The following is a 27,804-nucleotide window of genomic DNA, read 5'->3' on the forward strand; positions in this document are numbered from 1 at the left end:
GATACTATTGTGCCTGCTTAATCAGGAGGAATTTAGGATGGATGGTGTCACATTTTAATCTAAATTTCTTGTACAAGTCAAATACAAGTCTCTCAAGCAGGCCCCCGCCTGCATGGATTGCTTTTGCCTCCAGTGGCTCCTCTGGCTGGCCAGACTGACAGCTGCTGAGAGGCATCCCAGGCAGCTCCAGGTGCTGGTGACATTGGACTCCAACTTCAGTGGAAAGGATTTTGATTGCCCAATGTTGATTCATATGCCACAGTATTGTTTTATTCCCATTTTTAAAAGTTATAGTAAGATAACAAAATTTGCCATCTTAAGTATTCATGTTTGTAAGTGTACACTTGAGTAGTGTTAGGTACATTCACACTGCTGTACAACCATTTCCCAGGCATCTTTTCAAGTCTTGCAGAACTGAAACTCTACACCCATTCAATAATCCACAGACCCATTTTGCTTTCTGTCTCTGAATATGACTACTCTAGATATCTACCTCATAATAAGTGGAATCAACATTTGTCTTTCATAACTCACTTCATGAGCCATAGACATTTCACAAACATAAAATTATGCTAATGCAAAAATTAACAATCAACATTATAGGTTTTTATTATTATTACAAAAAAAGGGCAATGACAATGGATGACTTGTGTATTTTTATTACCCCAATGGAAATTATTTTAACTTATTTTTTGCATTTATAATAATTTACCTAGAGCAAGAAAAGTTTTGAACCAGCACATGCTATCTATGATAAACAAAATACGTACCAACAGTAGACATGTAAAATAAAATTTATTACCAATAAAATATTTAATATATTTTGCATTTAGTTTATCAGATGCAAAGTTTATGAGACATGTCTTTCTATGTTTTATGAAATATATGCTATGTTCACTAAGAGATGCATTCCTAGAGACTTCTGTTTTAACTTTATTGCCTTTTTAAAAATAAGTGGAATACTTTTGTCAATTACATACCCAAGTCCAGTGGAAATTAAATACAATATAGTTCTAAGACAAATAGTCATTAATACCTTGCATTTAAAATTTTATTCTTAAACTAAAAATTGAGAGCACCTAGGTCAAATAATAGCCTGATGTTCTTGTCACCCATCAGATCATTACATTCTTAAGAATTATTTTCTTCCTTTACAAACGAAATTAAGTAGATTGTGATTTTCTTTTTAACAAAGCATTCCAGGAATGTTACAACTCAAATTACAAACTTACATTTATTTTCAAACGAAGCTCAAATTTTCTTTTCAACATTGTCCTTTCATATCCTCTGATGGCGAAAGCATAAACTGACATTACAAATATCAGTGGAAAAATGCCACAAATTCGATTTACCTTGTTATGAAGATCCTTTCCCTTCTTTTCATACATTATTTACCTTGAGCATGTAATGTTATCAATTATTCATAAGCATAGACAGAATGTTGGACAATTTAATACCACCTTAAAGAATAAAAATACCCTTATTCACAATCTTTAAATCTCTAAATATGTGTGCACTTTATATAGCAGAATGAACATCTTAATGATAAAGCAACTTACTAATGTGACCAGTAGCACTCAAAATGTAAATTGAATAAAATTTGCATTAGTTGAAACAATTACTTTAATTCCAAAATCATGAGACTTTTCCTAAATCTCTGTACATATGAAAATGATATTTGTATATTAAGACCTGGATTTATTTATTGTTTCAGCTTTGTTGATAAGGTAACTGTCTCAGCTTGAGTTCCTCCCAAAAAGGCTTCCCTGCAAGTAATTTATCTGGGAATATGACCCAGAGATCAGGAATAATGAAAGGGGGGCGGTAAAAACAGGAAAGAAGAAAAGCTGAAATACAGATGCATTATCAGAATGACCATGGCTATGGCCAACCAATGCTGGATTCCATAGTCCTACCAAGTCACCCTAAGGAAATCCATGAAATAAAAAGAAGGATTTTTCCATGAGTTTCCATGTCCCATTGGTGTGAAGTTGATGCTTTGGACTTTGACTACCACATAACCACTTGTAGATTGCACTTACAAGGCAATTCAGTGGGAATTGCACATTTCTATGTCAGAAAAGTTTGTGCATCACTCAAAATCCTCTCAGCCCTACATTTACTGTCCATTAACTCCAGTCTGCCATTGAGCCTCCTACAAGGTGCTGGCCAGCCGCAGTTTCTGCAAGAGTGCCTGTGAACTAGCCAGTCCCCATTGCTGCAGGTGGTCCCAAAGCCATGCTGATAGTCATCATTTCTCTCCTCCTCTACTAATGACACGTTTCTCTGTGTTGGCCAGCATCTCAGCTGATCTAAGGTTGTTTACCTGATAGTGTGACTCAGACCTTCTTAGTCTGGGTTTGGCTTGCTTTGCCGCTATCACTGCATAACTGCTGTAACTTGCCATTCACCATTATCACCTGGCACAAAACACCAGGGCAGAGACTGAGACAGCTGCAGCGGTAGAGAGGCCCAGAGGCAGAGACCGGCTTGCTGCGTGCAGACTCGCTCTGAGTGGCAGGATTCTAGTTATTGACCTGCCACGGTGGGAATAAAGTTGAATATAAACCCTTTCACCCCAACAACTTTCTATTGTCATTTTTCGGTCTCATTGAATCCATAGTGAACTTCCCTGAGGCTGAAACCCATTGGCAAGACAGCATCCATCCTGGGGCCAAAAGGGAATCATCAGCTCTGTCTTGCCAAAGGGTTCATGTATCACACTTAGAAACAAACAACCAAAAAATATCCTAAATTGAATTGACTTGTACATTGTAAGGATTAAGTGAAATAATGCATGTGAAGGTATCAACTTCAGTGCTCAATAAATAGTAGACTTTTAAAAATATTATTATTATTCAAATCTTTATTTTCGCAACAGTTCTTGGAACGTATACATTTGTATCGTAATAGACTTGCTGAATGAGAAGTTAGGGCCGGAGATGGGGTTCCTTAACCCTGATCTGCTGGTAGCAGCCCTTTCAACTATTTTACTTAGTGAAATCCTAAATGCTGTCCTCTGAAACTCCAGCTTGTGGGGTTTTTTTTTCCTTTTTAGAAAGAAGAAAAAGCTAAAATAAAATAAAATCCAATAAGTAATTGCAAGATGCCGCTATATGGGGGGAAAGGAGGGGAACCGGCACACCGTGCAGATATTCTTACAGGAGTAGCGGGTTGCGGCGTGTAGGTGTATTTTCAGTTCTTGCCCACTAGATGGTGGAAGAGTCCCTATCCTGACAACAGTTCTTTCTCACAGGTTTGCATTTTTCTTGAAATGCCCACACAGGGCTTTGCACATGGAGGAAATCAAGTAAGTTAAAATTTTTCAAAACTTCTGTATGGAAAGCAAAGAGCTGAAACGACAAGGGTAGGGAAGAGAGGAGATGCGAAGTGATAAGAAATGAGGAAATAAAAGGACCGCGGGCGCTAAACTACATTTCCCAGGAGGCCTCGGGCTGTGCCTACATCACCCATCATGCCCGAGCACCGGCCCTAGCCGGTGTTCTCAGGAGTGCAGAGAAAGCCGCGGGAGTCTTCGTTGATGGAGCAGCGGCGGCTCTGATCCACCAGATTATTCCGAGCTGAGGCTTTTGCCACCTTCCTTCTTAGCCGCAAAAAGATACTGACAACTGTCCAGCCCGGGCAAGAGCCACGTGATCGGCTAGTGTCACGTGACCCGGGTGCTGGGCCTTGGAAGTCCGCTACCCTGGCAACTGACCGGACCCCACGGCCTTCCGGGGAAGGGCGGAATTCAGAGAGGTAGGTAGGTGAGGCGCGGACGCTCGCTTTGCACCCGGTTCACCATGGCCGAGACTATCCTCAGGCTCGCTTCCCAGAGCCACTCTCTGCCCTTCCTCCGCCCAGTCTCCCCTGCAGGTGCGTCTTTGTCTTCCTGCCAAGTCCGGAGCCCGCGCTTACTGCTGGGGCCCCCGCGGAGCTGAGCCCTTCCGGGGGGATCCGCAGCTCACCAAGGTCTGAGGCCCTGACCTTAACCACACACACTCTGAGCCGAATCGGAAATGCGCAGTGTGTGGGAGGAATTGTTCTGCAGGTTGACTAAAGTATTATCCAGGTCTGCACACACATACTTCTCCCTCCCTTGCCTCTGGAAATAAGCTGCAGTTTGAGCTGCTCAAGGAGTTACAATCCAGAATCTGTAGCAGATCTGAAGTTGGATTCAAAGAAGAGAGCTTTGCGTTCCAAGTCACTATTGCATAGTTTTTGCTGCATAGTTTGTTCTCTTCAAAAGAAACAAAATTCGTTCTGGTTTGAATACTCCATTAATTTAATTTTTTGGTAGATTCTCAGTCTTAAAAAATTACATTTGTATCTGGAAACATCCATATCTGTAAGCTATCTAATTTGCAAAACTGTTAATATGGATTGATAAATAGCTGAGCCATGAGGTGCAAAAACTCTGTCCTGTGCTTTGCAAAAAAGAAAGTGTTTTGGATTGCTAATTTACAATTTTTAAAAGATTCTTCAAGAGGACTTGGTTTGATTAAGAGATGTTAACACACACGCACACACACACACAGCCCTCTAATATGTATAGATTTAGTTAATATTGTGGAAGCCATCTTTTAACAATTCAATGTTAACAATGAAAATGTAATTCTGGATCTTAAGTGCTTGACAAACTGTGAAAGCTGCTTTTCCAGATCAGTTTTATTAGTGAATTAGGAATCTCTTGTCCAGCTGACTGGTCCATATTGTGCATTTGTGCTAAGTCGTAAGAGAAATAAGAGGTGTTTGAGGTTTAAGTCTGGTTGTTTTCATGATGTAATGTGGATTTCATCAAAAAGGTGTTCATTATTGTTTCTTGTTTTATAGCATTTTCAATGGAATGTTTAGTTTGAGAAGTGAAAACTGCTGATTATGGCTTACTATTCCAAAGAAGACCTGGATGAAGAATTTGAACAGTTCATGAAAGAGGTAGGTTTATGTTTTTAAAAGTTTTACTGTAAATTTGTCTCATAAGAAATTCATCTTTCAGTTCTCTCTCACCCCTAAGATACAGTCTGCCTACCTTGAAAATAAGACAGCTAGTTATTTTACCAGCAAAGTGGGTTTATTTGGGAATGGCAATTTGGGACGAGCAAGCTATGGCAAAACCATAGGCAAATCCAGAAAACAAAGGAGAGGAACATTATAGAGGAAAAAGGAGGAAGTTGAAAGGGGCTGTTCTGAATAAAAGTACATTAGAAGAAAGAGAATTCAGGGTGGTGACGATTTTCTGTTGACTGAGCTGTTGCTGAGTGAGGAAAAAATCTTCCTCCTCCTGGGGTAGGAAAATGGGCTCTTCCTGTTGGAAAATGTAAGGTACCCTTGTTGGGTTCTGCGATGGATGATGAGTTGGTGGGGTGAGAGAGCCCTCCCAGCTGTATTTCAAGTGAAGTGCCCTTTTTTAAGTCTCACATTTCCCCCTTTTGATCAAGATCTTTCCCTGAAAGCATCACTGACCAGGAATTGGATCATCTGTGTCCCTCAGTTCCAGGAATGACCTTTCCTGTGTTGTGTCCCATGTCAGAGCGAAAGTGCATAGCAGTTGGAAACCATTGAAGGCCACATTCGAGGTTAGGATGGAGAACTCTCAAGCATTTGCCATCCAAATCTATATCTTCTCAAGGTTGTACACATTGGAGATCATCTTGAAGCACTGAGCTAACTTCACACCTAATTTGGTACACTGTTTCTCCAAAGGTTTGATAGTCAACAGTTATAAAACTTAAAAGTACTTATACAAACATAATTTAAAATAACATGGCTATTCTAAATTGTATGATGGTTCTGAACCAGGACCCTAGGCCTAAATTGTTCACCAACTGAACAAATCAAAGGACCATGGAGAATCAGGTGAAATTTGTTGTAGTAACTGTGCTTATTCCCTAATTTTATGGAATTGGGTTTCTACTTCCCCAGAGTTTATCCACATGCAATAGGTGGTGTTTACTATCACATAGACACCTTGTTCAAAAAGTAAGTAAAAGAGGGCAATGTGATTGTCCCAAACTGCTTCTGACAATTAGTCAAGTGATCCTTGTTGGGCTGCTTCTGCTTTGACTAGGGACGCGGCCGACTCCCCTGATGTTAGGGAGGGACAGCTGATCGTGTTGTCACTGGTACTTATTCCCACTGAGGGAGAAAGGCTCTCCCTGGGGAGGCAAACCTGGAGTCTCGGACACCTCTTGAAAGTTATTTAAGGTATCCATGAAGGTTCACCAGAGGGAAGCTACTGTTTTGTTATGAAGAAAAACGGAGAAGAGTGAGTGCAGCAAGAGCACACTGTCCTTTTATTCTCCAGCCGTCAAGGTGATGGGCTGCCCAAGCCTAGAGGCCATTACCAAAATGTTCACACAGAAAAGGGTAGCCAGGAGATGCACATAGGGCTCCCTCCTAAGTAGTAGCATTTATGGACCTATTGTTGGTAGAGAGGTATTAGCATCATTTAGTCAAAGCTCAAATACCATGTTATCACATACAGAAAGCCTTCCTATATGTGGGTATGACAGCCAGCTTACAAAGGGTCAACTTACATTGGCTGTTTTGTAGTGTCTTTTATGTATATATTATATATATATGTATGTGGGGTTGGGTTAAATTGAGCAGGACCAAGGGTTTGTGGATTTAGTGTTCTATCCTGATAAAGGGGAACTATGGAACAGTTTAGGCATGCAATGACTTTCAGGATTCCGGTTAAATTACTTAGTGGGTAAACTAAGGGATCACTGTTATTGTCAACATATTGAGGTTTCTGGTGACAAATGAAACAATCAGAGAAGTTTCACCCTTTTGCAATAGATGGGAAATGTGGATGAGTGTTATCTGTCTGAGGAAGAAAGGGAGAAAATATAGTATAAGAAGCAACAGTGAGAAAGGGGTACACAGGACTAGTCTGGACATCTTGGGTTTGTCTCCATGAGATGTCATCTGCTTCAGTTCCTAGAAATACTTACTTTCAGGTCACCAGTTGGTGTGTGGGTCCAGTCGGGGTTTGATACTCTCTTTTGATATGACATGAATCCAGAAGTCTGTTTCCTGCAGTTTGGCAGCCCAGGGATTGTTTAATAGTACCTGGTAGGGGCCCTTCCAACAAGGTTGAGAGTACTTGTAGAGGTGTCTTTTCCGACAGACAAAAATCTCCGGGTTGCAAGGTGTGATGTTCACAACCATTGTCTCCTGGGAGCATGCTGTGAGAGGATGGTTCTGCTACACAGGTCATTCTCAACAGCAGTAATAAGGCCTTTACAGTGCTGGAGCAGATCTCCTTTCTTCAGCTCTGAATCAAAGGAGGCAGGAGCCAGGGGCCCCAGGCACCTTGCAACAGTCTCAAAAGGAGAGAATTTGTGTCCCAGAGGGGTAGATCTGGAATGTAGAAGGATCAGTGGGGATGCTTTTGGCCAGAGTATTTGAAGGCTCTTTATAAATTATGCCAGTTGGGTCTTAATAATGCCATTAGTACATTTAACTAGCCCTGAGGGTTGAGGGTAGTAAGCAGTTCGAGTGTTATAGGACCTGCACAGACCAGTCAAAGGACTTGACTAATGAGGTGGGCTCCCCAGTTACTATGACATTTGACAGGGTTCCCCAGGTAAGAATAATCTTTTCTAATAAGATTTTAGCCACAAAAGGCAACATAGCCTGTCTGCAAGGGAAAGCTTCAGTCAAAATGAAAAAACATCTGAACCATGACTAAAACATTTATATCCAAGAGGGGGAACAGAATAAAACCCATTTGCCAAATCTAGGCTGGGGGGTTCTTGTGGATGGGTTTCTCAGAATTATATATTGGATCGGTGGGACAAGCAAAATAGGCATTTTTTGCAGCCTTATTAATAGTTCCCCACCAGTATTGGTTCAGGAAGACTGTCATTTTGTCAGTAGTCCAGTGACTTAATGCATGTCCAGTGACAGGTAATAGGGATTTTAGTCTCTGGCAGGACTAGACTGTTACTTGGCCCAAGCTGGAGTTCTCTCTTTTTAGCGAACCAACAGTGACTAGATTGCTGTTATTGCTGCTACTTTTCTGGGTCCATTTTGGGCCTCTCTTGTCAGTTTTCCTAGATGATCATTTGCTGAATCATTCCTTTGGACCATGGCAGAGGTTTGGTTATTGATTCCTTTAAGAGCAGCATTTTTAGGAGTTTCCTTTGGCCTCCAGGGAGTCAGAGCTGGAATGCCCGGGAACCTCAGTAATAGCCAGAGCAGCTGGCACAAGTATGGCTTCTAACCAACTTGGTCGGTAGAGCCATTTTAATTTTATCCCATTAGAAGTAAGGGAAACTTGCTGTTTCCATAACATCTCAAGATCATGGACTACCCCAAAGGCATATTGATTATCAGTATATAGATGTTTGTGGTTTTACCCTTGACCAAGGTACACGCCCAGCTAAGGAGCATACAATTCAGCCTGTGGGGCTGAAGGTAAAGGTGCTGCTTCAGTGACTTGGAAAGGAGTTAAAAAAGTACACCTGCATGATACTTACCATTTTCATCTTTTAAATAAGACCTGTCAGTAAACCATGAAAAATCTGCAATGGTTAGAGAAGTTTTCTGTACATATCATGGAGTCAAAAGGTGCTCTTTCCAGCATCAAGCAGCTCGAAAGGGGAGAAGAATAGCAAGATTATGGTTGTTACAGCGAGAAAAGGTTCAAGCAGGAGCAGTTGGCAAAAGGCTTTCATAGGAGGTAAGATGACTGCCGGAGAGCACTAGATGCAGTGCGGACTCATGAGGGTCGCCTCACGGGGCACAGGGATGGTTGGAGGGAACCCCACGGTCATTTCCTTGGTGGCCTTACCCAAAGGGCAATGGCGGGAATGGCTCTGAGACAAGGTGGGCTGTCCGTGGGCCCCAGGGCCTACTTGTTGGCTTGAATACCCTATGGGTCAATGATGCTTTCCATATTTTGGGGCGAGTACTTGGAGGGCAATTCCCTTTCTTCTCACATACAGAAAGGAAAACGGGGAGCTGACAATTGGGATGTCTGAAAGCAGGGACTTTATTAAGCTTTTCTTTAAGGCCCCAAAGGCTATGTTATCTTGATTTCCCAAATTATAGAGTCAGGTTTGTTGTTTCTTAGTAAAACTTACAGGGATTGGGCTATAAGAGAAGCCTGGAATTCAATTTTGACAGTAACCAGCTAGCCTGAGAAGAACTTCATGATTGGCTCTTAGTTTTAGGTATTGGGAAGATCAGGATACTGTGAAGCTGGATCTAAATGTAGTCCTTGCTCTGAGATCGGTGCCCTAAATATTGAACCTTAAGTTTGAACAAACAGCAGTTTTTCTTTGGAGACTTTATGTTCTTCTTAGGCTGAAAGTTTTCCTGGGTGACCGCTGTCCCCCTGTGGAGATGCCTGAGAAAGGGAGCAGAAGGGCAAGTCATGCACACATTGTAGGGCCTCCAGGAGAGGTCGTGTCATCTAAGTCAGCTCTTAAGGTTTGCAAGAAATAACAGGAACTCAGAAAGACCCTGGAACAATACTGTCTGAGTATATATATTGTTTTCCTTTCCAAGTAAGGCAAAAAGATACTGGCTAGCCTTATCAACTGGAATACTAAAGAATGCCCTGCATAGATCAATTATAGAAAAAAATTTCATGGACTTTTAGTCATAGTGAAAAATCTCAGTAGGAATAGTTGCTAGTAGTGGATGGGGTTAAGAACAACAGGGTGCTGAGGGATACTAATGTTATTTATTGCTTGGAGGTCCTGCACAAACCAACATCCTTGGCCGCTGGGTTTTCTTACAGGTAAAATAGGGGTGTTACAAGGACTAGTGCAGGGGATAATGAGGTCCTGAGCCTTATAATCTATTATAGGCGTAATGCCTTGGATGGCTTCTTTATTTATAGGGTTTTTATTGGTTAACTCTGGGTAGAGGTTGTGAGGGATCTATTTGAATCTTACTAGGAGGTGCACTGTGGATTCTGCCAATATCAGTTGAGAGTTTTGCCCATAGGGAAGGTAGGTGGTAGCTGACCCAACAGTGACAAGTGGTTAGTGTCCTTAGAACCAGCTCCAGGGCCATCAGAGATGGAACAAGTAAAAGATGTTGAAGTGCTGCTTGATTTACCCAGGTTTATATTAGTTGCTGCTATCAAATTCTATAATTATTTCCCCCTTTTTAAAGAAAAAAAAATCCAGCATGATATTTTTCCAAGAAATCTTAGCCCAGTAAGTGAATCAGGTCAGAGGAACTGAGGAGAAAACGGTGGGTGTATTTCAGAGGACCTAACGCAAAGGGATGGGGTGGAGACGGGAACTGTTGCGGTTTCTTAGAGACCCCCACTGTGTAGACCGTTTTGGTTCTCTGAGGCAGAGGCTGCTCTGTTCCAGTGGGCAGAGCCCTGAGAATGTAGCTCAGTATCAGAGAGGGCAGGTAGAAACTCATTCCCAGTCTAAAGAGGTGTTTCTGTGAGCCGGTCAGAGGGAGGACGGGATGAGCCCTGTATCTCTTGGAGCCCCGTCACTGGGGACTTAGAGGACATTGGAAAGACTGGGTAGAGGGCAGAAGGCATCTGGAGGGCGTGTTTGTCACAGTCTTTTTTCCAATGCCCTGGTTTTTTGCAGTAGTGTCAGAGATCAGGCGGGTTTTGTTTTTGTTTAGGGACCTCCATTTTGTTGGAGTTAAAAATCAAGAATTTTAGTGGTTTTCCTTTTAGTTGAATCATCTAGGGTGTGGGCAAGCTGGTTTGCTAAGTTAACTAGATCTGGGGTGGACATAGTTTCCCATTCCATCCTGGTCCTCTTAACTAGAAGGCAATGATCTTGGCTCAATCCATTAATGAACACAGAATTAAGGGCTACCTGAGTGGACTCGACATCCAAAAGAGGACCAGAGTTTTCCTTAAAAACTGAAGTTGACTGTGGTAATCATGAACAGGTTCGTCAGGCTTTTATGCGCAAGTGTGAATTACGATCCAGTCAGCAGGCGTAGGGAAAGCTCTTGTAGTTCTGTGGAGGCCTAGGGCCAGGGTTCAGCCTCCTGCCAAAAGTGAGATCTAGTTTTTTAAATCCCTTTTAGGATTTTTTCATCAGGCCAGTTTCAGCCAGTGTTGGGCCTGGGCCTCACCAACAAGCATATGAACTACTGGGTTGATAGGTTTAAATAATGATTTTTAAATTCCTCAGCTAATCTATGCAGAACTTCAGTTACTTTGGAAAAGTCTTTGACTTTAGCTTGTAATTCAGCTTTCTTCCAGGGAACACAAGAAACTAAGGGTTTGGCAGTCAGATCCTCAGAGGACTTAACTTCAAAGGGGCAGGTTCTGATCGGTTCAGAGGAGTCGGGAGCAGGGAGAGGTTCAAGGCCTGGAGAAAAAAGAAAGCTCAGAGAGACAATTAGAATAAGGAAGCAGAGAATTTAAGGGAAGAAGGATGGCTCTGGAGGCAGGACTTGACACAAGATGGCTTGAAAGACAAAGAAGAGGGGAAAGGGAAAGAGAGGCCTCGGAAGCCATTTTGACTTATTTCAGTAGTTTATTTGCCTTGGATAATTTAGAAATTGGACTTTGCAAAGAGGCAATTTTAGTGTCCTGAAAACATTTGGTACCAATTAAAATAGGCATTCTTTTCACTTTGTTTAATTTTAGAGCTGTGGTCTTCTAATTTGCTTTTGAGAAAGGTTAACTTTGGAGGGATCAAACATTCCTCATAACAGCAATTGAAGTCTAAATTATCTTTGGCTAAGTCGATCCATTTGGTTAAAAATACGGATGAGGAGGGACCATAGCTTTAAACCTAAAGTTGGCTGGGGTCCCAGAAGGAAGGCTCTCCTGAGGGACTTCAGAGGATTGGGATCCCATTCCTCAAGGCCTGAAGTTCAGAAAAACAAATGCGTACTCACCAGAAAGGACAAAGCCTTCACAAAAACGAGTGACTAAGCCTTTAAACAGAGTCGGAATAAAGCTGGAGAGCTCAAAATGCAAAGGGGGCGGAGCGTGGATCCGAGAGAGACTGACCCTCCAACCCCCAGGGTCAGCCAGAAAGCACTCAGCTCAGAGGGAATCAGCACCTGGGCGCTCACTAGCCTCAGTGTTGTTGGAGGACATCTGGGTCCTACTTCTGATCACCAAGTGACGACAGCCTTGAAAATAACGCAGCCAGTTATTTTACCAGAAAAATGGGTTTATTTAGGAATGGCAATTTAGGTATGCAATTCGGGACATGCAAGCTGTGGCAAAACGATAGGCAAGCCCAGAGATCAAAGGAGAGGAATATTACTAATAGAGAACAGTGGAAGCTGGGAGGGGCTGCTGTGAATGAAAGTCGTTGGAAGGAAAGCCAGAGTTCAGGGTGGTGGTTTCCCTCCCGTTGGCTGAGTCGTAGACGTTTCTCACTGGATGGGCTGTTGCTGGGCCTGGAGAAAACCTTCCTGCCTCCTGCTGGGGGAGTAAAGTAGGCTTTTTCCTGTTGGAAAGTGTAAGTAAGCATCATCCTAGGATTTGCAGTTGAGGGGTTGGCAGGGTGTGAGAGCTCCCACTTTGGGCCGCCCAGCTCCACTATAAATGAGATTTCCTTTGTTCAGTGTCACAGGTTTAGCACCAAACCCTGTCAACTCTGCCTCCAGGATATATCTATTAACCCCCTAGGCCTCTCCCTTTTCATGTTACCATCCTAGTCCAGGACAGTCTTCTCACCTGGGCTACTGCAGCTGTTCCCAAGCATTGCTTTACCACACTGCAGCCAGCATGATTGTTCTGTAAATCAGACCATTCCTCCTCTGTGTAAAACCCTGTTGGCTTCCCATTACATAGAACAGAATCCAAACTCTTGCCCGTGGTTATAAAGCCCAGGGTGATTTTGCTCATCCTTATCCACTCACACTGCAGTGGCCTTTTTTCTCCCCCAGGGATGCCAAGCCCATTTCACATTAGGAGCTTTGCACTAGCAGTTCCCTTTGCCAATAATGCTGTTCCCCTATTTTTTACCTGGCTGTCAAAGATCTCACCTTAAAAACCACTACTTGAAGATTTCATCTTCAGAGAGCTTATCCAGTTAAAAAAGTAACCACCAAGGCACTTCTTAGTGGACCACATATTTAATGCTCTATGTGGCATTTAGCATGATTCATTATTTTACTCGTGTAGGTCTGTTTTCTTCCTCTCTCTCATAAGAATGTATGGTCTGTGATGAGATGGCTATATGTTCATTGCTATACCTGCCATACTGAGTAGATGCTTAATAAATATTTGCTGAATGAATAAATAAGAGGATTGTACTACATCCTAGGTACTTATATACACGGAGAGGCCTTGCAGGACATTCAGGAGAGACATTTTAAACTGTTAGGCTAACATTCTTGTTCATAAAGGGAGTTGATAGTAGAAAGAACCTCAGTTTCATTATCTAACAGGAAAAATAGTACTTACTTTGTAGGATTGTTGTCAGGATTTAAAAGAACATTCACCAATTGCCAGGATGTAGCAGACATTCAGGGTATGAATACCACTTCCTATTTGAAAATTGAGTTTTTTTATGTAAAAAATGGGCACATTTTGAAAATTAGGTTTACAGGAAATATTTTCATTGTAAAAGAAAGCAGTTGCAGACCGATTTTTTTCCCAACCCTCATTTACAACCCCTTCAACATTCTCTCCCTCTACATCCCTCCCTTCCTTTCGTATTCAGCCTCAACTCACTGAAGCTCTTACCTCATGTTAGAGATTTGTGTAAGGCCGTGTCTCATTTTTTACAGTGAAAGCCATGATTTTAGAGTCACGCTAACTTCTTTAGTCATTTTGATAAACTATTGTTCAAACTCTTTGTTCAAGATACGGTTTACATATCTTGGCTTATAAGGAGATTGGTGAGACCAGCCTTTTTTTTTCCTACAGATTTATTGAGATATCATATGCCATACACTTCACCCATTGGAAGTGTACCATTCACTGGTTCTCTAGTATATTCAGAGTTATACAGTCATCAACCCAAACACTTTCACAACATCTCATCATGCCAAAAAGAAACCTTGTACTCATTAACAGTTACCCTTTTCTCTAGCCTTCGGCACCACTAATCTGTCTCTGAATATATGTTTTTTACAGATATTTCATAGAAGTGGATTTATACAGTATGGAGTCTTTTGTGATCAGCTTCGTCCCCTTCCCCTTAACGTTTTCAGAGTTCATCCATGTTGTAGCATCTGTCAGTACTTCCGTTTTATAGCAAAACCGTGTTCCATATGGATTTATCACATTCTATTTAGCCACATTTGAGTTATTTCCACTTTTTGGCAATTATGAATAATGCTGCTATAAACTTATAACCATTGTGTACAAGTTTTTGTGTGGACTGTCTTTTTGTTTCTCTTGTTTATATACTTAGCAGCGGAAACAGTGGGTCATATGGTAACTCTATGTTTAATCTTTTGAGGAACTTCCAGATGTTCTCTAAAGTAGCTGTGCCATTTTATGTCCCGACAGTGGTGTATCAGTAGAGAAGCGTTCCGGTTTCTCCATATCTTTGCCAGCACTATTGTTGTCTGGCGACCAGCTTTTTGTTTTGTTTGTTTTTAATGATAGAAATCTGGAAAGCAGAAGATTGTCGAAGGTGAGAATACCAACTATGTGGTAGGTGGTGGGTGTTCTCCTTTTCTTTTTCTGATCTTTGCCACAACCCTGCAAGGTCAGTGGTACTATGACTATAACTGATGAATAAAATGAAAAGAGGGGTAACTTTCCCTAAACAACAGAGCTAGCATATTTTAAAGTCTGAAAATCTGCCTGGCCCCTAAAACCTACACTCCTTCCACACTCTTATGAGGCCATGGGGTTTAGAAGGAATAGACTGAGTCTCAGGCAGATTGTCTGCATTTGGTAAACAGTGAAATGTAGGGAGGAGAGAGAAGTGGCACATTTCAAAGTGATAGTGAAGTTTAGAGACTGACTGGAAAGTGATGCAACTAAAATTCAGATGGTATAAAGAATATTTTTCCTTCTCCCTACTTCCTGCCTGGTTGTCAGGGAAGACAATCAGTTCTTTTTTTAAAATTCAAAAACTGACATTCTTACAAGTCATTGAGGTAGAATTGTTTGGTTGGCAGGTGGAAGTGTGTATTGTCACCTTGGAAGTTTATAAGGTCACCCCAGAACACAGTGTGGTGGAAGACGGGCAGGTTTTAGTCAGAGAGGCTTCAGTTTGAATCCCAGCTCTGTAACACTCACAGTAGAAACTTGGGCTTCAAGATTGCTTAAGATTAATTACTTAAGGGGTGACATAACCTAGGTATATATCCTAAAAGAGCAGGCATGAAATAAATGTTGGTTTCTGCACCAGACAAAATGTGTAGAATGAGAATAGAAAGGACCAAGAGCTGATCCTAGTGGAACACTAGGGAAGTCTAGTGTTAAAGAGCCAGGATCTCCTAAAAGGGATGAGTGGGAAAGGTCACAGAGCTCAAGTCTGACCTGGAGGACGTGATGCTGTGAAGCCAAGGTAAAGACTTTCAAGCAGTAGGAGTTGGTCACCAGTGTCAAATTCCGTGATGTGATCAGGAGGATGACTGGCAGGGATCCTTTATTTGTGGGTTGTAAGCAGTCTTTGGTGTCTGGAGGGCTGTTTTGAATGGGAACCAGATTTTAAGGGGTTGAGCGGTGAACTCACAAGGTGGCATATAAAGAAGTGATTAGTAGAGTAAAAGGGAGGTGGGGATAAGGAACTCTTCCTGGTTGTTCTGTTTTGTTTTTGCTTTGCTTTTTCTTTTTTCCGAAGAGACCCGAGTGCTCGTACTTGAATTCCACGGTTGTGCCTGGTGCTCTGCTAGGCCTGGGGATTCAGTGGTGGGCAGGTTTATGATCTGAGGGAGGCAGGAGGGGAAAGAGAGGAGGCGGCGGAGCTTCCGTGATGACACAAGATACCCAAGGGCGAGAAAACCAGGAGAGCTGGGAGTGACCCCTCGGCAGGTTCTGTTGGGAGAGGAGAAAAGAATTGCTCTTCTGTGACAGGAAGACAGTGTCTTGGTAGGTGAGTTCAGTGGCAGGGTGAGGGGAAGGATGGTGGTTTTTGACTGAAGGTCTTTATTTTCTCTGTGAAGACAAAGGCCAGAGTATTGGCTGCGAACAAGGGAGGGTAGCTTGGTGTTAGAGTAGGGATTTAGAATTAGTAAAATTTGGACCTGAAGAGCAGAAAAGAATAAATGAATGCTTATTAAAGCTTATTAATCATTGCGATGAATGCTCATTTCTCTGGTAAATGCCTAAAATTCAATTCTAACCAATCTTAGAATTCTGTGTTCTTCTAGACTGATGCTAGGTAATTTTGCTCAGTCATTATTTATTCTTAGGTCTTAGAGAATGTCTAGAAGGGGACTGTATCCTTTTCTCTCCTTTCCTGATTAAGTTTCTTGGTCACCATGTCTTTATTTCATTGTTGTTGCTGCTGATTTTTTCTCCCTGGCTAGTTTACATATTTAAATATGGATATTAAATTAATGTTCAGAGATAAATGCTTGATTTTTAACCTGTTTTGGCCACGTGTTTAGAAATATGAATTTATCCATTATTGCTGAGAATACTGTTCATGTGTGTGGCAGCTGAACAGTGAAACATTTTTAGTCATGAATCTGGGATTCTTGAATTTAAATTCAGTAACTTGTATCTGATCCAGCTTTCAGATGAATCTTTTGAAAAGTCAAACAAAACACCAAGACAACCCAAAAGAGAAGTGAAAATGAAAGATACAGTGCCATGGTGGATGAGTGAAGATGATTTTGAAGATGGTGGTAAATACTACTCATTTTTAATTTAAGATGATTTGACCACAAGGGGTCAGTCAAGAATTTAATTCTGGATTTTGTTATTTTGCTATAATGTATAAAAAAATAGTAATACTTAGAGCATGAATTTTTGAGGTATGAATTGATTTTCTTTATTACTTCACTTATTACATAATTGAGAAATACTTCTGCATTATCAGTTACTTTACATTGAGATAATTTATATTTTCTCAAATTATGATGACCAGTACAAGTATTTTTATATATTATGTTTAATGGTAAATTAATTTAAGGTGATTTAATAAAATATGATGACAATGTATTAATTAGTCATCACATTGAGAAGGTTTTAACAAATCTGTAGACTTTGGTATCACAATCTGTTACGTATAATCGTAAAAAATAATTTATTGCTTTAATGGTGATAAAACTAATTACTGAGTCTGTCTGTACTTGTGTACAGCTTTCCCAGAACTATTCCTGGTCACGTGTTTACAACTGGGAGATTACTCTGGGATGTTTCTTCAGTATGCCTGCTATACGGGATACTGCTGGGTCTGTAAGGAACCCCAGGCCACTTCTGTTAAGTACCGACCTTCACACTCTTTGTGGATCATGAAGCACCATTTTATAAACTGATAGAATTTCTGTATCTCTTCTTTAGGGGAATATTTACACATGACTTTGTTTTTTTCACATAAAATTGAGCCAAATTCCTTAATGTGATAATTAATGCTCTACATAGTCTGATTAGAACCCTCCTTTTCTGGCCTCATGTGCTCCAGCCACACTCAGTTATTCCTCATTTCCTGGAAATGCCATTGGCTCCATGCCTCTGTGCATTAGCTCATGCTTTCTTGCCACTAGAATTCCTTTCCTCTCATCCTTCCTGTGCAGTAAAGCTTGGCATTACCTCTTTTTTGCAATCCTTCCCTAATTCTTCTAGCTTCCTTTGCAACATAATTGTTTTCTCCTTTATTTTGGTGTCCAAACACCACACAAACACTTACATACTGTGTTGATAGTCTTAGCCTATAAGATTACCTCTGAGGTTAGAAGCTTTCTGAGGACAGGAAACACATCTTTTTTCTTGTACCCCTTGACTCTCAACAGTAAGTAAAAAATGTTTAATACGTGAATGTTAGAGTGAATTTGATAGTCACTTTTCTGTTCTTAATACTATACAATAAGGAATTGTCTTAATGAAAAATTCAGTGCATTTTTTTCATAAAACCCTAAACCATGCAACAGTGCTGAAGTTTGCATGTAAGGAATTCTTTTTTAGAATCTTTTCCCCCTTTAGTGCTTGAAAAGGATATTATGTAATGAAGTACTATTGGAACTGTTAACAAAGATTTGAAATTTTATTAGCATTAAAGTCTCACTTCTAGAAAGTAATGAATCAGAAATGGAATATGCAGCTCACCCCAGAAAGAAAGACTAGGCCATAGACCAACACTTGAATGTAAATTGACTGAGGTACTAATAATTAAAAAATAATAATTTGTCAGTCAGAAGTGGATTTGATTAGTAAGGGAGACAAACAAGGATACTTAAGAAGCAAACTGACAGTATCCACTTAAACAAGGGAGAGGGTTTCTCGGCCCAAGGCCATAACCTGGTCCCTCATTCGGCACAGATATTTATTGAGTTTATGTTATGTTTTGAGTACTAGACACTAGCACACAAAGCCAAGATATGATTCCTGACATCAAAAGTGTAGAACCTTCTGAGGGAGAAATAGCTTTCTCAGTGTTTCAGTTTTCTAGTGCTTTTAGAATTAAGAGCAAACCCCTACCTGGCCTAGAGGACAAGAATGGTCTGACCATCAACTCCTGCTTCAGGCTTATTTCCTCCAGATGCACCCTTACTCTCTGCATCCAGCCTCCCTGGCCTTTTTGCACACACCCTCAGATGTGTTCTGTGGACCCTTTGTACCGTCTCTTCCTCTGCCTGGAATTGTCTCTGTTTTCCAGTTCACCCAGTTACATCCTTCTCTTCATATAAGGATGAAGATACTCTTAGGTGGCATGGTATACTGTTTTAAATACTTGTGCTTCAAAATAATTGTTAAAATATCATCTCACTATGCAAATTTTTGAAATAGTCTATCTAATAAGATCTACTGCTAGCAAATAGAACTAAATTTTTCTTTTGTGAATTTTAGGTCTGATGGATATTTATTTAGTAAACCAAGATTTATTTTGTAGCTACTGTCCACAAAATTAGTATAACAGTGTTTCTGAGTTGATATAGTACTGAAAAAAATTTCCTAAACATAAATATCTAACAATATTAACTCTCATCCCTAGGACTGCTTGGAACAAATGTAAGCTATTTGAAAACAAAGCAGACCGCTCAGCCTATTACGGAAACAGAGGAGCCCTCTGCCAGACCGGTTCAGGTTCTTAAGAACAGTGGAACCTCTGTCTTAAGTATTGACAGTTTAGAAACAAATGGTAAGAAATGTAAGGGATATGAGCTGACAGGCTAATTACTGTGCTTATAATCAGAATTTTTACAAAAATTAATTCATAACTGTCTTGGAGCTGCCTTTACTGACTGAACCATGAAACAGCTGTAATATCTTTAATTCTTTTAATAGCTTAGAATTACACATCTAGAAAAGCCTTATAACCTTACATATTGATTATGAATTTAAATCTGTTTGGTGGGTGAGAGATTATGTTTTAATTTAAAAAAAATTACTATAAATAAAGGCATTATTATAATTAATTTTTTCAAAATTATGTACATTAATAAAATATATTTGTGCTTTCCATTTAGACATGGTAGTTTCTGAGCTCAATCACAGTGTCCTTGGATTGGGATTGGACACATTAGAAGAACAAGAAGAAAAAGAACAGTTTTTTGCCAGGCTTGAGAAAGGCTTAACATCTTCCATTGATTATTCAAGATTAAATAAGGAGTTAGATTCTAATGACTCCATACATTTTAAAGCTTTACATAGGTAATGTAAATTCAACATAAATTGATCATTAAATGCTTTTCATGTGTATGTTTTTGGAAGGGTGATATCTGCGTGGACTTAATGGTAAACATTGTAACAGGCAAAGGTTAGATCTTATTTTTAAGTCTTCTCTGTTCATTATTTTTGTCAGGATATCACTGCTACATGAATGGTGTATGTTGATTTGTATTTGAGAGCCCTCTTTGCCTCCAGATATCTGAAATTTCATGCCTGAGATACTGAGACTAACAGTACATTGCCAAAAAGATCCTACTAGGAAAGTAATTAGAAAGTGGTTTTCCACAGAGAGGGTAAATAAGAAAGTCCAGGGAGCTGTTATAGCTTCAGGGAGAAAAGGAACAGGAAAGAAGGGGAAGCAGGCAGGGTTGGTCTGTGTCCTCCCTTCGTGGATGGTTCACCCTGATGATTATCAGGAGGTGTCCATGTATCCTGGAAATCCTACTGGTTGACTGAAGTGGTCCTCTGGTACGTACAGTAGACCTTTGACATTGTCACCTTTGTGACACCTGGTATCTTTAATTTCCTCAGGTTCAGTTTTCAATTTAAGTTTTAAAATTACAGATGGAAGTCAGATTACAACTTTACAAACACCAAGTGTTAATAAAGTAAGGAGCAGAGAATCATAACCTCTGGATGTGTAGTACCTGGCCCCCTCAGGCTGTGTAGGTTCTTGCAGACAACAGATAAAGCAGTACAGTGACTGTCATGAACTAGCCGTGCGGGGACTGACATGTCTCCTCAGGGCACTACTGCCTCATTTTACCCTCCCTGCAAGCTGACAAGTTAGCCTGCCAGTTCCGTGGATGTGGATTAGAGAGACAGGATTCCTGGGTCAGAAATGAAGGACTATTCCTCACAACAAAAGCAGTGCCCACGTGTCATGGTTACTTCCCTCAGTACCCCATGACCCACAAGGCCCTCGGAGGCAGCACACCGCGCCATGATGGTTGTCTGCACGTGCAGTCGGCTGCTTCCCAGGAGAGGATCACTGAGCTTGCGGAACCTATTGCTCTTACAGTTAGTGGAGCCACGCCTTCTCTTTGGGCGATGCTGTTGCTTGCTTTGTCAAGTCTCACTGCCAGCACAACCCGGAGAAACGCCCTAGGAAAGGAGCGCCTGTGCTTGGAGCTCGCGGCACGCCCTGCCAAGGGCCACCCGTGGACCTGCGCGGATTGCCCCTCCCCGCCGTGTCAGTGCAGATTAAGCACACAGGCTTGTTGGCCACAAGTTTTTGCCTCACCCTTTGTAATAGTTCTTAACTTTTTGTTATTTCTTAAAAATATTCTTACCCACTGATATTTCTGCTCTAGAACAAGCTATTCAGAGTGCTGCATAGCATTGAGTATGCAATGCTGTTTGCTGTTTTTATTATTGTAGTTTATAGTTTCTTGTATCTGCTAAAGATCTCACAGAAGACGAGGTTGAAGGATTGGAAAAGGTAGAACTGATTCCTTGGTTTGAAAGAAAGCGGTAGGTGATTTGCTCAAGCTCCTTTGTCGCTTGTCTGAATATTTATTAGTTTATGGCTCCTATTCAGCTTCCATTTCAGGATTAAATTGCTTATTAGCATGTAAATGCTGACCCTGGCATTTTTTTTCTGGCCTCCACCTAGACTTCACTGGTCTCATCACTTGTGGTCAATTCCTAATCTTCCCTGTAGAAAGACTATCTGGGCCCTAAGACATGTAAATGGATAGATTTAGGTATAAAATTGTATATTTATGTTTGAAGTTAAGAAATAGTGACATTTTTTACCCTTTGTATTTGGCAGTTAAGTTAGTCTTAGACTTTGAGAATCTTTTAGTTTCAAAGCATTATCCTTATAGCTCCCAAATTTTTAGCTTTTCATAGAACACGAGTACTTGAGAAAAAATATATAATATTAGAGGTTTTTAAAAACTAGCACAAAGGATTGCATGGAGGTGTATTATTAACATGTAATACTAAATAAGTAAATATTTTTCCAGTAATCAAGCTAATGCAGAATTTACTGAAGATAAAGAGGAGAATGAATCAAAACATGAAGAACAGCCAGGTAATTTCACTGGTTTTAACATTTATAATATTTGAAAAGATAATATAGCTTTTAATAAAGACATTAATAAGAGAAAAATAGTTAAAAGTAAAATCAAATTATCTTGGGAAGAGCTCTGAACAAATAGAGTGAATTCCCTGTTACAATCTGAGCTACTAAGAAATTGTTGCAAGTGCCCTCCTGCGTTGTTTGTTGGTAGTGAGCAGTGGACCAGTGGAAGACAGAAAAAAGGATTTTTGTGCTAAGCCCAGGGCACCTGTGGAGCCTGGACAAACACCTCCAAAGCATGGTTGGGGGACGGGAATGGGTATTTCTTTTTCTATCTTTTGATATTTAATGTGCCTGTGTTTTTCAAATGGTTTTCTTATAGATAGCATATAGCTGTAATTTGGTGTTTTAGCCAATCTGATAACCTCTGACTTTTAATTGAAATATTTATACCCTTTACAAAAACATTCATTGGCAATGGTTATTTATTGTTTGCCATTTGTTTTTTAGCTCTCCATCTTTTTTTTCTTGTTACTGTGTTTGTCCTGTATTCTATTGGATTATTTATAGCATTCCATTTTATCCCTTTTTTGTCTTGTTAGTTATACCTGTTTGCTATATTTTTGCTTAGCTGTCCCATGATTCACAATATGTCTTTTTCTTATTAGTCTGTATTATAATGGTTTATACAAGTCTTAACAGTAACACTCTCCAAACACTCAGTTTTTGTCATACATTTTTCTGCTATGTATCTTAAAAACCCCACAATACATTATTACTTATCATTATTAATATTAATGCTTTTATATTATCACTTAATTCTTAAGGATGATAAAAAATTTTTATTTATATAAAAATTTCTATTTATCTACATATTTACCATTCCCAGTGCTTGTATTCCTTTGCACAGATTTGAATTTCCTTTTTTAACTTTTATTTTGAAGTGAATCTTTTAAAGTTTAGTTTTAAATTGAGGTATAATTAACATATTATTTTTCAGGTGTACAACATACTGATTTGACATATATATACATTGCAAAATGATTACCACAGCAAGTTGAGTTAATATTTGTCACCTTACATAATTACAAAAAAATAATTTGCTTCTCTTGTGATAATTTTAAGATCTGTTCTCTTGGCAATTTTCATATAGTTGCTTTCTAGTATTATTTTGAGTTTCTACCCAGTATTTTTTTTCAGCATTAAGAACCTCCTTTAACAAATTTCTTGTAGTGCAAGTGTACTATCCATGAATTCTCTGTTTTTGTCTGAAAATATATTTGCCTTTGTTTTTGAAAAATACTTTTGCCTGATATAAAATTCTAGGCAGAGTTTTTTTCTTTGAGCACTTTAATGATTTCATTTTATTATCTTCTGATAATAAAGAGAAGTTACTGGTAATCCCTGTTATTGTTATTTTGCATATATTGTGGGTTTTTTTCTGTTTTCAAAATGTTTTGGCCATTAATTCTTCAGACATCATTTCTGTCCTCCTCCCCATCCTCTGGCCCTGATTACAAGCAGGTCAGAAAACTGAATTCCGTCCCCCAAGTTACTCAGACTGTTTCCTTTAAAGCTTTTTTCCTCTCTGTGCTTCTGTTTTTATTGCTATGTGTTCAAGTTCACTAATCTTTTTTCTTCTTTTCTTTAATCTTCTGTTAATTCATCAAATGATTTTTCTTTCACTCTAGAATTTCCTTTTGGATTTTTTTTCCCCAAATCTCTTTAGTCTCTTCCCTCAGGGTTATTTTTTTCTCTAGTCCTCAGCATTGAGCATATTCTGCATGTGTTCCCAACATTTGTTCCAATATATTCCCAACATTTGTTCATTTCTGGGTCTCTTTCTATTGACTTCTTCTAGTTATGGCCATTTTTTTCCACCTTATTCTAAGTCTAGTGATTTTTTTTTTTAGTTGGGTATTAGATATGTAGATTTTTACACTGTTAATTGTCTGGATTTTGTTTTCTTCTTTAAGAGTGTTGAGCTTCGTTCTGGCAGTTGATGCTGCCAGTTTAATCCTTTCAGGCTTTTCTTATGTTTCGTCAGGGGAAGTCTAGAGTGACCTTTGACCTAGCTGAGTTTGGCACTACTGCTAAGGCACAGCCCCCCTGAGGTTTCTGCTGAATGCCCTTACTTCACAGTGAGGACTTATTCCACTCAAGATGGTTAAAGCCCCAGTCTTCTTACCCTGTGTGAACTCTGGGAATTGTCCAGCCTGAATCATCCCAGTTATTCTTTGCTGAAACTACACAAGAATGGATTAGTATTCAGCAAGGACTCAAGGAGTCCACAGGCAGATTTCTACAGCTCTGTTTCTACGTAGGTACTTCCTATCATTATCACTGCCCTGTAACTTCCAATTGCCTCAACTTTTCTGATCTCTTATCTCTGTCTGCTTAACACAAGACCATCTTGATCTCCACATTCCCTGCTCAGCTTTCTAAAATGTACATACTTTCAAGTACGTTAGGAATCAACTCACTTGTTAATCTTTTCTTGGAAATCAAATTTTTGTGCTGAGGGTTGTCCATTGTCTGAAAACAGTTGTTTCATACATTTTTGTTCAGTTGACTTATTGTTTACAAAGTCCTTAAAATCCAACATGGTAGAGGAGAAAGTCCTCTAGTGTGCCTCCTACTTGAATCAAAATTTGTAGCTAATTTCCAACAATGAAAAATGTTTCCAAAATGTATCATTTAGATCTTTTACATTGAGTATTGTTTATTTGAATTTTAAAAACATTTTATGTAAATACTGTTTTCAAAGTGACAGGGATAGGGAATATAATAATAGAAATAGTACCTTGTCTTTGTAACATCCTCCTCCCGCAAATATCGGAAAACTACAAATATTCTCCTTCTTTTCCAACCAATATGGGAGAGCCTGGGGATTAGCTCTGATATTTCTCAGTTGAGCACCACCTTCTCGGCTTGGTTTTATTCTTTCATTTTTGTATAAACTTAATTTGCTTTGGTATTTCTTTCTGGAATCTTTGATGTGCTATTATTTTCCTTCCCTTTATTTCTTGTTTTATCTATCTCATTTCTATCTACCAGTGACATTTTCTTCCTACTTCAAACATAGTTTATTCATGACAAATTCCTGGGGAAGGAATATGTTGGACAACAATATTTGCCTATAGACTATTCAGTTGCTAAGTGCAGTTGACAAAATCTATTTTTTTTAATTCACAATTGATTAGCACTTTTCCCAATCAGAAACAATATTTGGCTTTATTAACTTTTGGTTCATAGTAAGTACAATGCTAGCTGTGATAATACTAACAGATAATTATTACTACTAAATATAACACCTAACACTTATATATATAATGTATAGTGTATATCAGTCACTGTTCTAAACACTTTCATTTTTAGTCTTCTCAGTGACCTTTTGAGATAAGTACTATTTTCATCCCAATATTATAGATGAGAAAAATGAGGCAAAGAGAATTTTTGACCTGGTGATGGTTCTGCAGTTGAAAGTAGCAGAACCAGGAATTGAATGCAGATCATGCTCTTAAGCACTATGCTGTTTTACATGAAGTGTTGCTTATACTACCTCTCTGCAGTCATGCAGACACTACACCTCCTTCCACTGATTTCAGGGAGTTCTCAAAACCCCAAGTATTGTCTAAATTCACTGTTGTATCCTCCCAGGTCTCCTCAACTTGTTCATCATTTTTACTTAAACAAATCTAATTTCTGAGGTTACTTAAAATTCAGTCATTCCTACCTTGGACATTAGAATCTTAATTATCATATATTAGTCCTAGCACCCAGAATTATGTTTAATACAAAGTAATTTCTTGATAACTGTTTTGTGAATTTAACTATATCTACTGAAATTTAGAAAATTCCAGTGTTCTTTTTCATGTGGAAGAGTTGTAACATATGTAACAATTTGTATATAATGATTTGTAACAAAAATTGTAACATTTCGTATGTAAATAGTTTCAGATTTTTGTCTTTGAAAAACAAATACTAAAATTTGTTTAAAAGATATAAATTATTTTGGACAGCCCTATAATATTTTAGTCAGTTAATAATATAAAAGATTAAAATGAAAACTTTTATAACTAATTGAAGTACAAGAAAAATGAAATAAACCTGTCTTTTGAGTTGAATTCTATTACAACTTTGCAAAAAAAGGTGTTTCTAAAGCTATCTTTCTGTTAACATTCTAATAAATTATTCTTATACAGTCTTCTTCCTTTGGTAATACAGTCATTTTCTGGAATTTGACTTTCTGACCCTGTGATCTTTGTATTTTTAAAAATTATTTTCTTCAGAAAATTACAGTGATGATTTTGAAGATGAGGATATTGATGCACATTTGACTACTAAAGAAGAGACTAATTCCAAAGAAAATTCCATATCAGAAAATATAAATGCACCCAAACAGGTATATATCAATTATAAATTTGACAGTTTTAAAGCTTCTTTTATCACCTTAGCTAATTGTTATTATATGAAGAGCATAAAATTTGGAGATTTTTCATAGTTTTGCTCATTGTTACAAAGTTATAGGTATCAGCATGTCAACTTAGTGCCTTAATGAAATACCATAGTTATTGTTTTCTAAAAGAATTCTTTTGGAAGATAATTTCCTTAAGGTTTAGAAATTGAAAACTTAATTAAAATCTCAAGTCTATTTTTTAAACCGGTATATTAAATCACACCTTTCTTTGGCAGGTCTTGTCCTTGTGAAGTACAAATACCCCTCCTCAGTATTTATACTAATAGTGACATTACTATATGAAACTTAATTGGCTACATTCACGTTCAGTGTTGCTGTACTCTAGTTCTCTGGTATCTCTGTTCTTACCAAGACTGGCCAAGTGTTCTCTTCCATGTTGCTTGCCATGTAAAATTTATCCTTGAAGATCCCTAATAGTAAGCAGTAGAATAATAACTATTTGTTATATTGGTCTTGATCCAGACACGGTCTCTTTTGGAACTGTGTATTAGGACTAGATGTTTTGAAAACGTTATGTAACCGTAGATTCTAAATAGAAGTGAGGGACACTTTCCAGGTATTAATAAACACTCATTTTTAAATTTACTTAATACTTTCCAGGTATTAATAAACACTCATTTTTAAATTTACTTAATACTTTGTCCTTGGGTGTCTCTATGTTACTCAGCTTGGAGGGAAAGATAAGATGACTTTAGAAATACACAAAGATTAATGTGATATGATTGTTCTTAGGTATTAATGGGATTTATACTTGTAATATGGCAGTTACAATATTTTGTGAAAAATAAATAGGTCAGTAGAAGAGGTGATAGTTTGGTATATTAGGAGAGTACAACTTGCATAAAAATGTGCCATCCTAAATGTGGAACCCTAATAGAGAGCCTTCTGGGTAAGGATCAAAATAGGAAGGAGTTAGAGCTCTTTCATTGGGATGATCCTACACACTGCCTGTCCAAGTGGAGAATGTAGATGACACTAATTAGAAAACTTACTTTAAAGTAACCTACAGTTTTGACAAATTTTAACTTCCATGCCATTTGATGGCCTGCCTTTTTGAAAAATTTTTTTCCAAAATATACATGAAACAATGATTATAAGTTATATTTGATCATTAATTTTGAACAATAAGGGAAGAATGACTGGTGATGTTATAATAGAAGGAATTATGTATAAAGTAGTCATGTTACCTTGAAGTTTGAAAAATAGAATTTCTGAGCAAGGTAGGTAAATAGATGGTATCTAGAAACTCTTAACCAAGGTTATAAAAGCCTAAATTAATTACCAGTAATTGCCAAGGTTCTGAAGAGACCTGTAGAAGTTCTCTCACAGTTACATTCTCTGACCATGTAAGTTTGTTGGTGAATGAGAGTGATAGAAAAAACCTAGAGGGCACATTTCTTGACCTTCTACTAATGGAGTAAAGCACTGACTTTCAAATTTTGTTACCATGTGCATCGTGGTCATTTTATGTAACTGGTTTCAAATCAAATTATTGTTTTCTTCTTTTAATTTAGGAAGAAGAGAAAACTGGCATGCTGGCTAATGGTAAATATTTATATTCATATATTTTAGTTGGAAAAAAATTGGTCT

At 38.8% G+C, this 27,804-nt stretch overlaps 1 protein-coding gene across 3 annotated transcripts in view; it reads left to right on the top strand.

The window, feature by feature from the left end:
• The first annotated feature begins 3,497 nt into the window (after positions 1–3,497).
• The window catches only part of LOC118913769 (centrosomal protein of 162 kDa-like), a 98,810-nt gene continuing 74,503 nt past the window's right edge, over positions 3,498–27,804 (top strand). Inside the window, exons 1-8 of one of the 3 annotated variants that reach the window (XM_057489347.1) lie at positions 3,498–3,759; positions 4,834–4,935; positions 16,611–16,725; positions 19,032–19,178; positions 19,507–19,690; positions 21,679–21,746; positions 26,027–26,139; positions 27,729–27,759. In XM_057489347.1, coding sequence (XP_057345330.1) covers positions 4,879–4,935; positions 16,611–16,725; positions 19,032–19,178; positions 19,507–19,690; positions 21,679–21,746; positions 26,027–26,139; positions 27,729–27,759 — 715 coding nt within the window. In that variant the 5' untranslated portion in view covers positions 3,498–3,759; positions 4,834–4,878. Of the gene's footprint in view, positions 3,760–4,833; positions 4,936–14,349; positions 14,556–16,610; positions 16,726–19,031; positions 19,179–19,506; positions 19,691–21,678; positions 21,747–26,026; positions 26,140–27,728; positions 27,760–27,804 lie in introns of those variants that run through there. The other 2 variants (XM_057489348.1, XM_057489349.1) reach the window with 2 other exon arrangements.

Source organism: Manis pentadactyla, chromosome 12, assembly GCF_030020395.1.
Source record: "Manis pentadactyla isolate mManPen7 chromosome 12, mManPen7.hap1, whole genome shotgun sequence".
NCBI lineage: Eukaryota > Metazoa > Chordata > Mammalia > Pholidota > Manidae > Manis > Manis pentadactyla.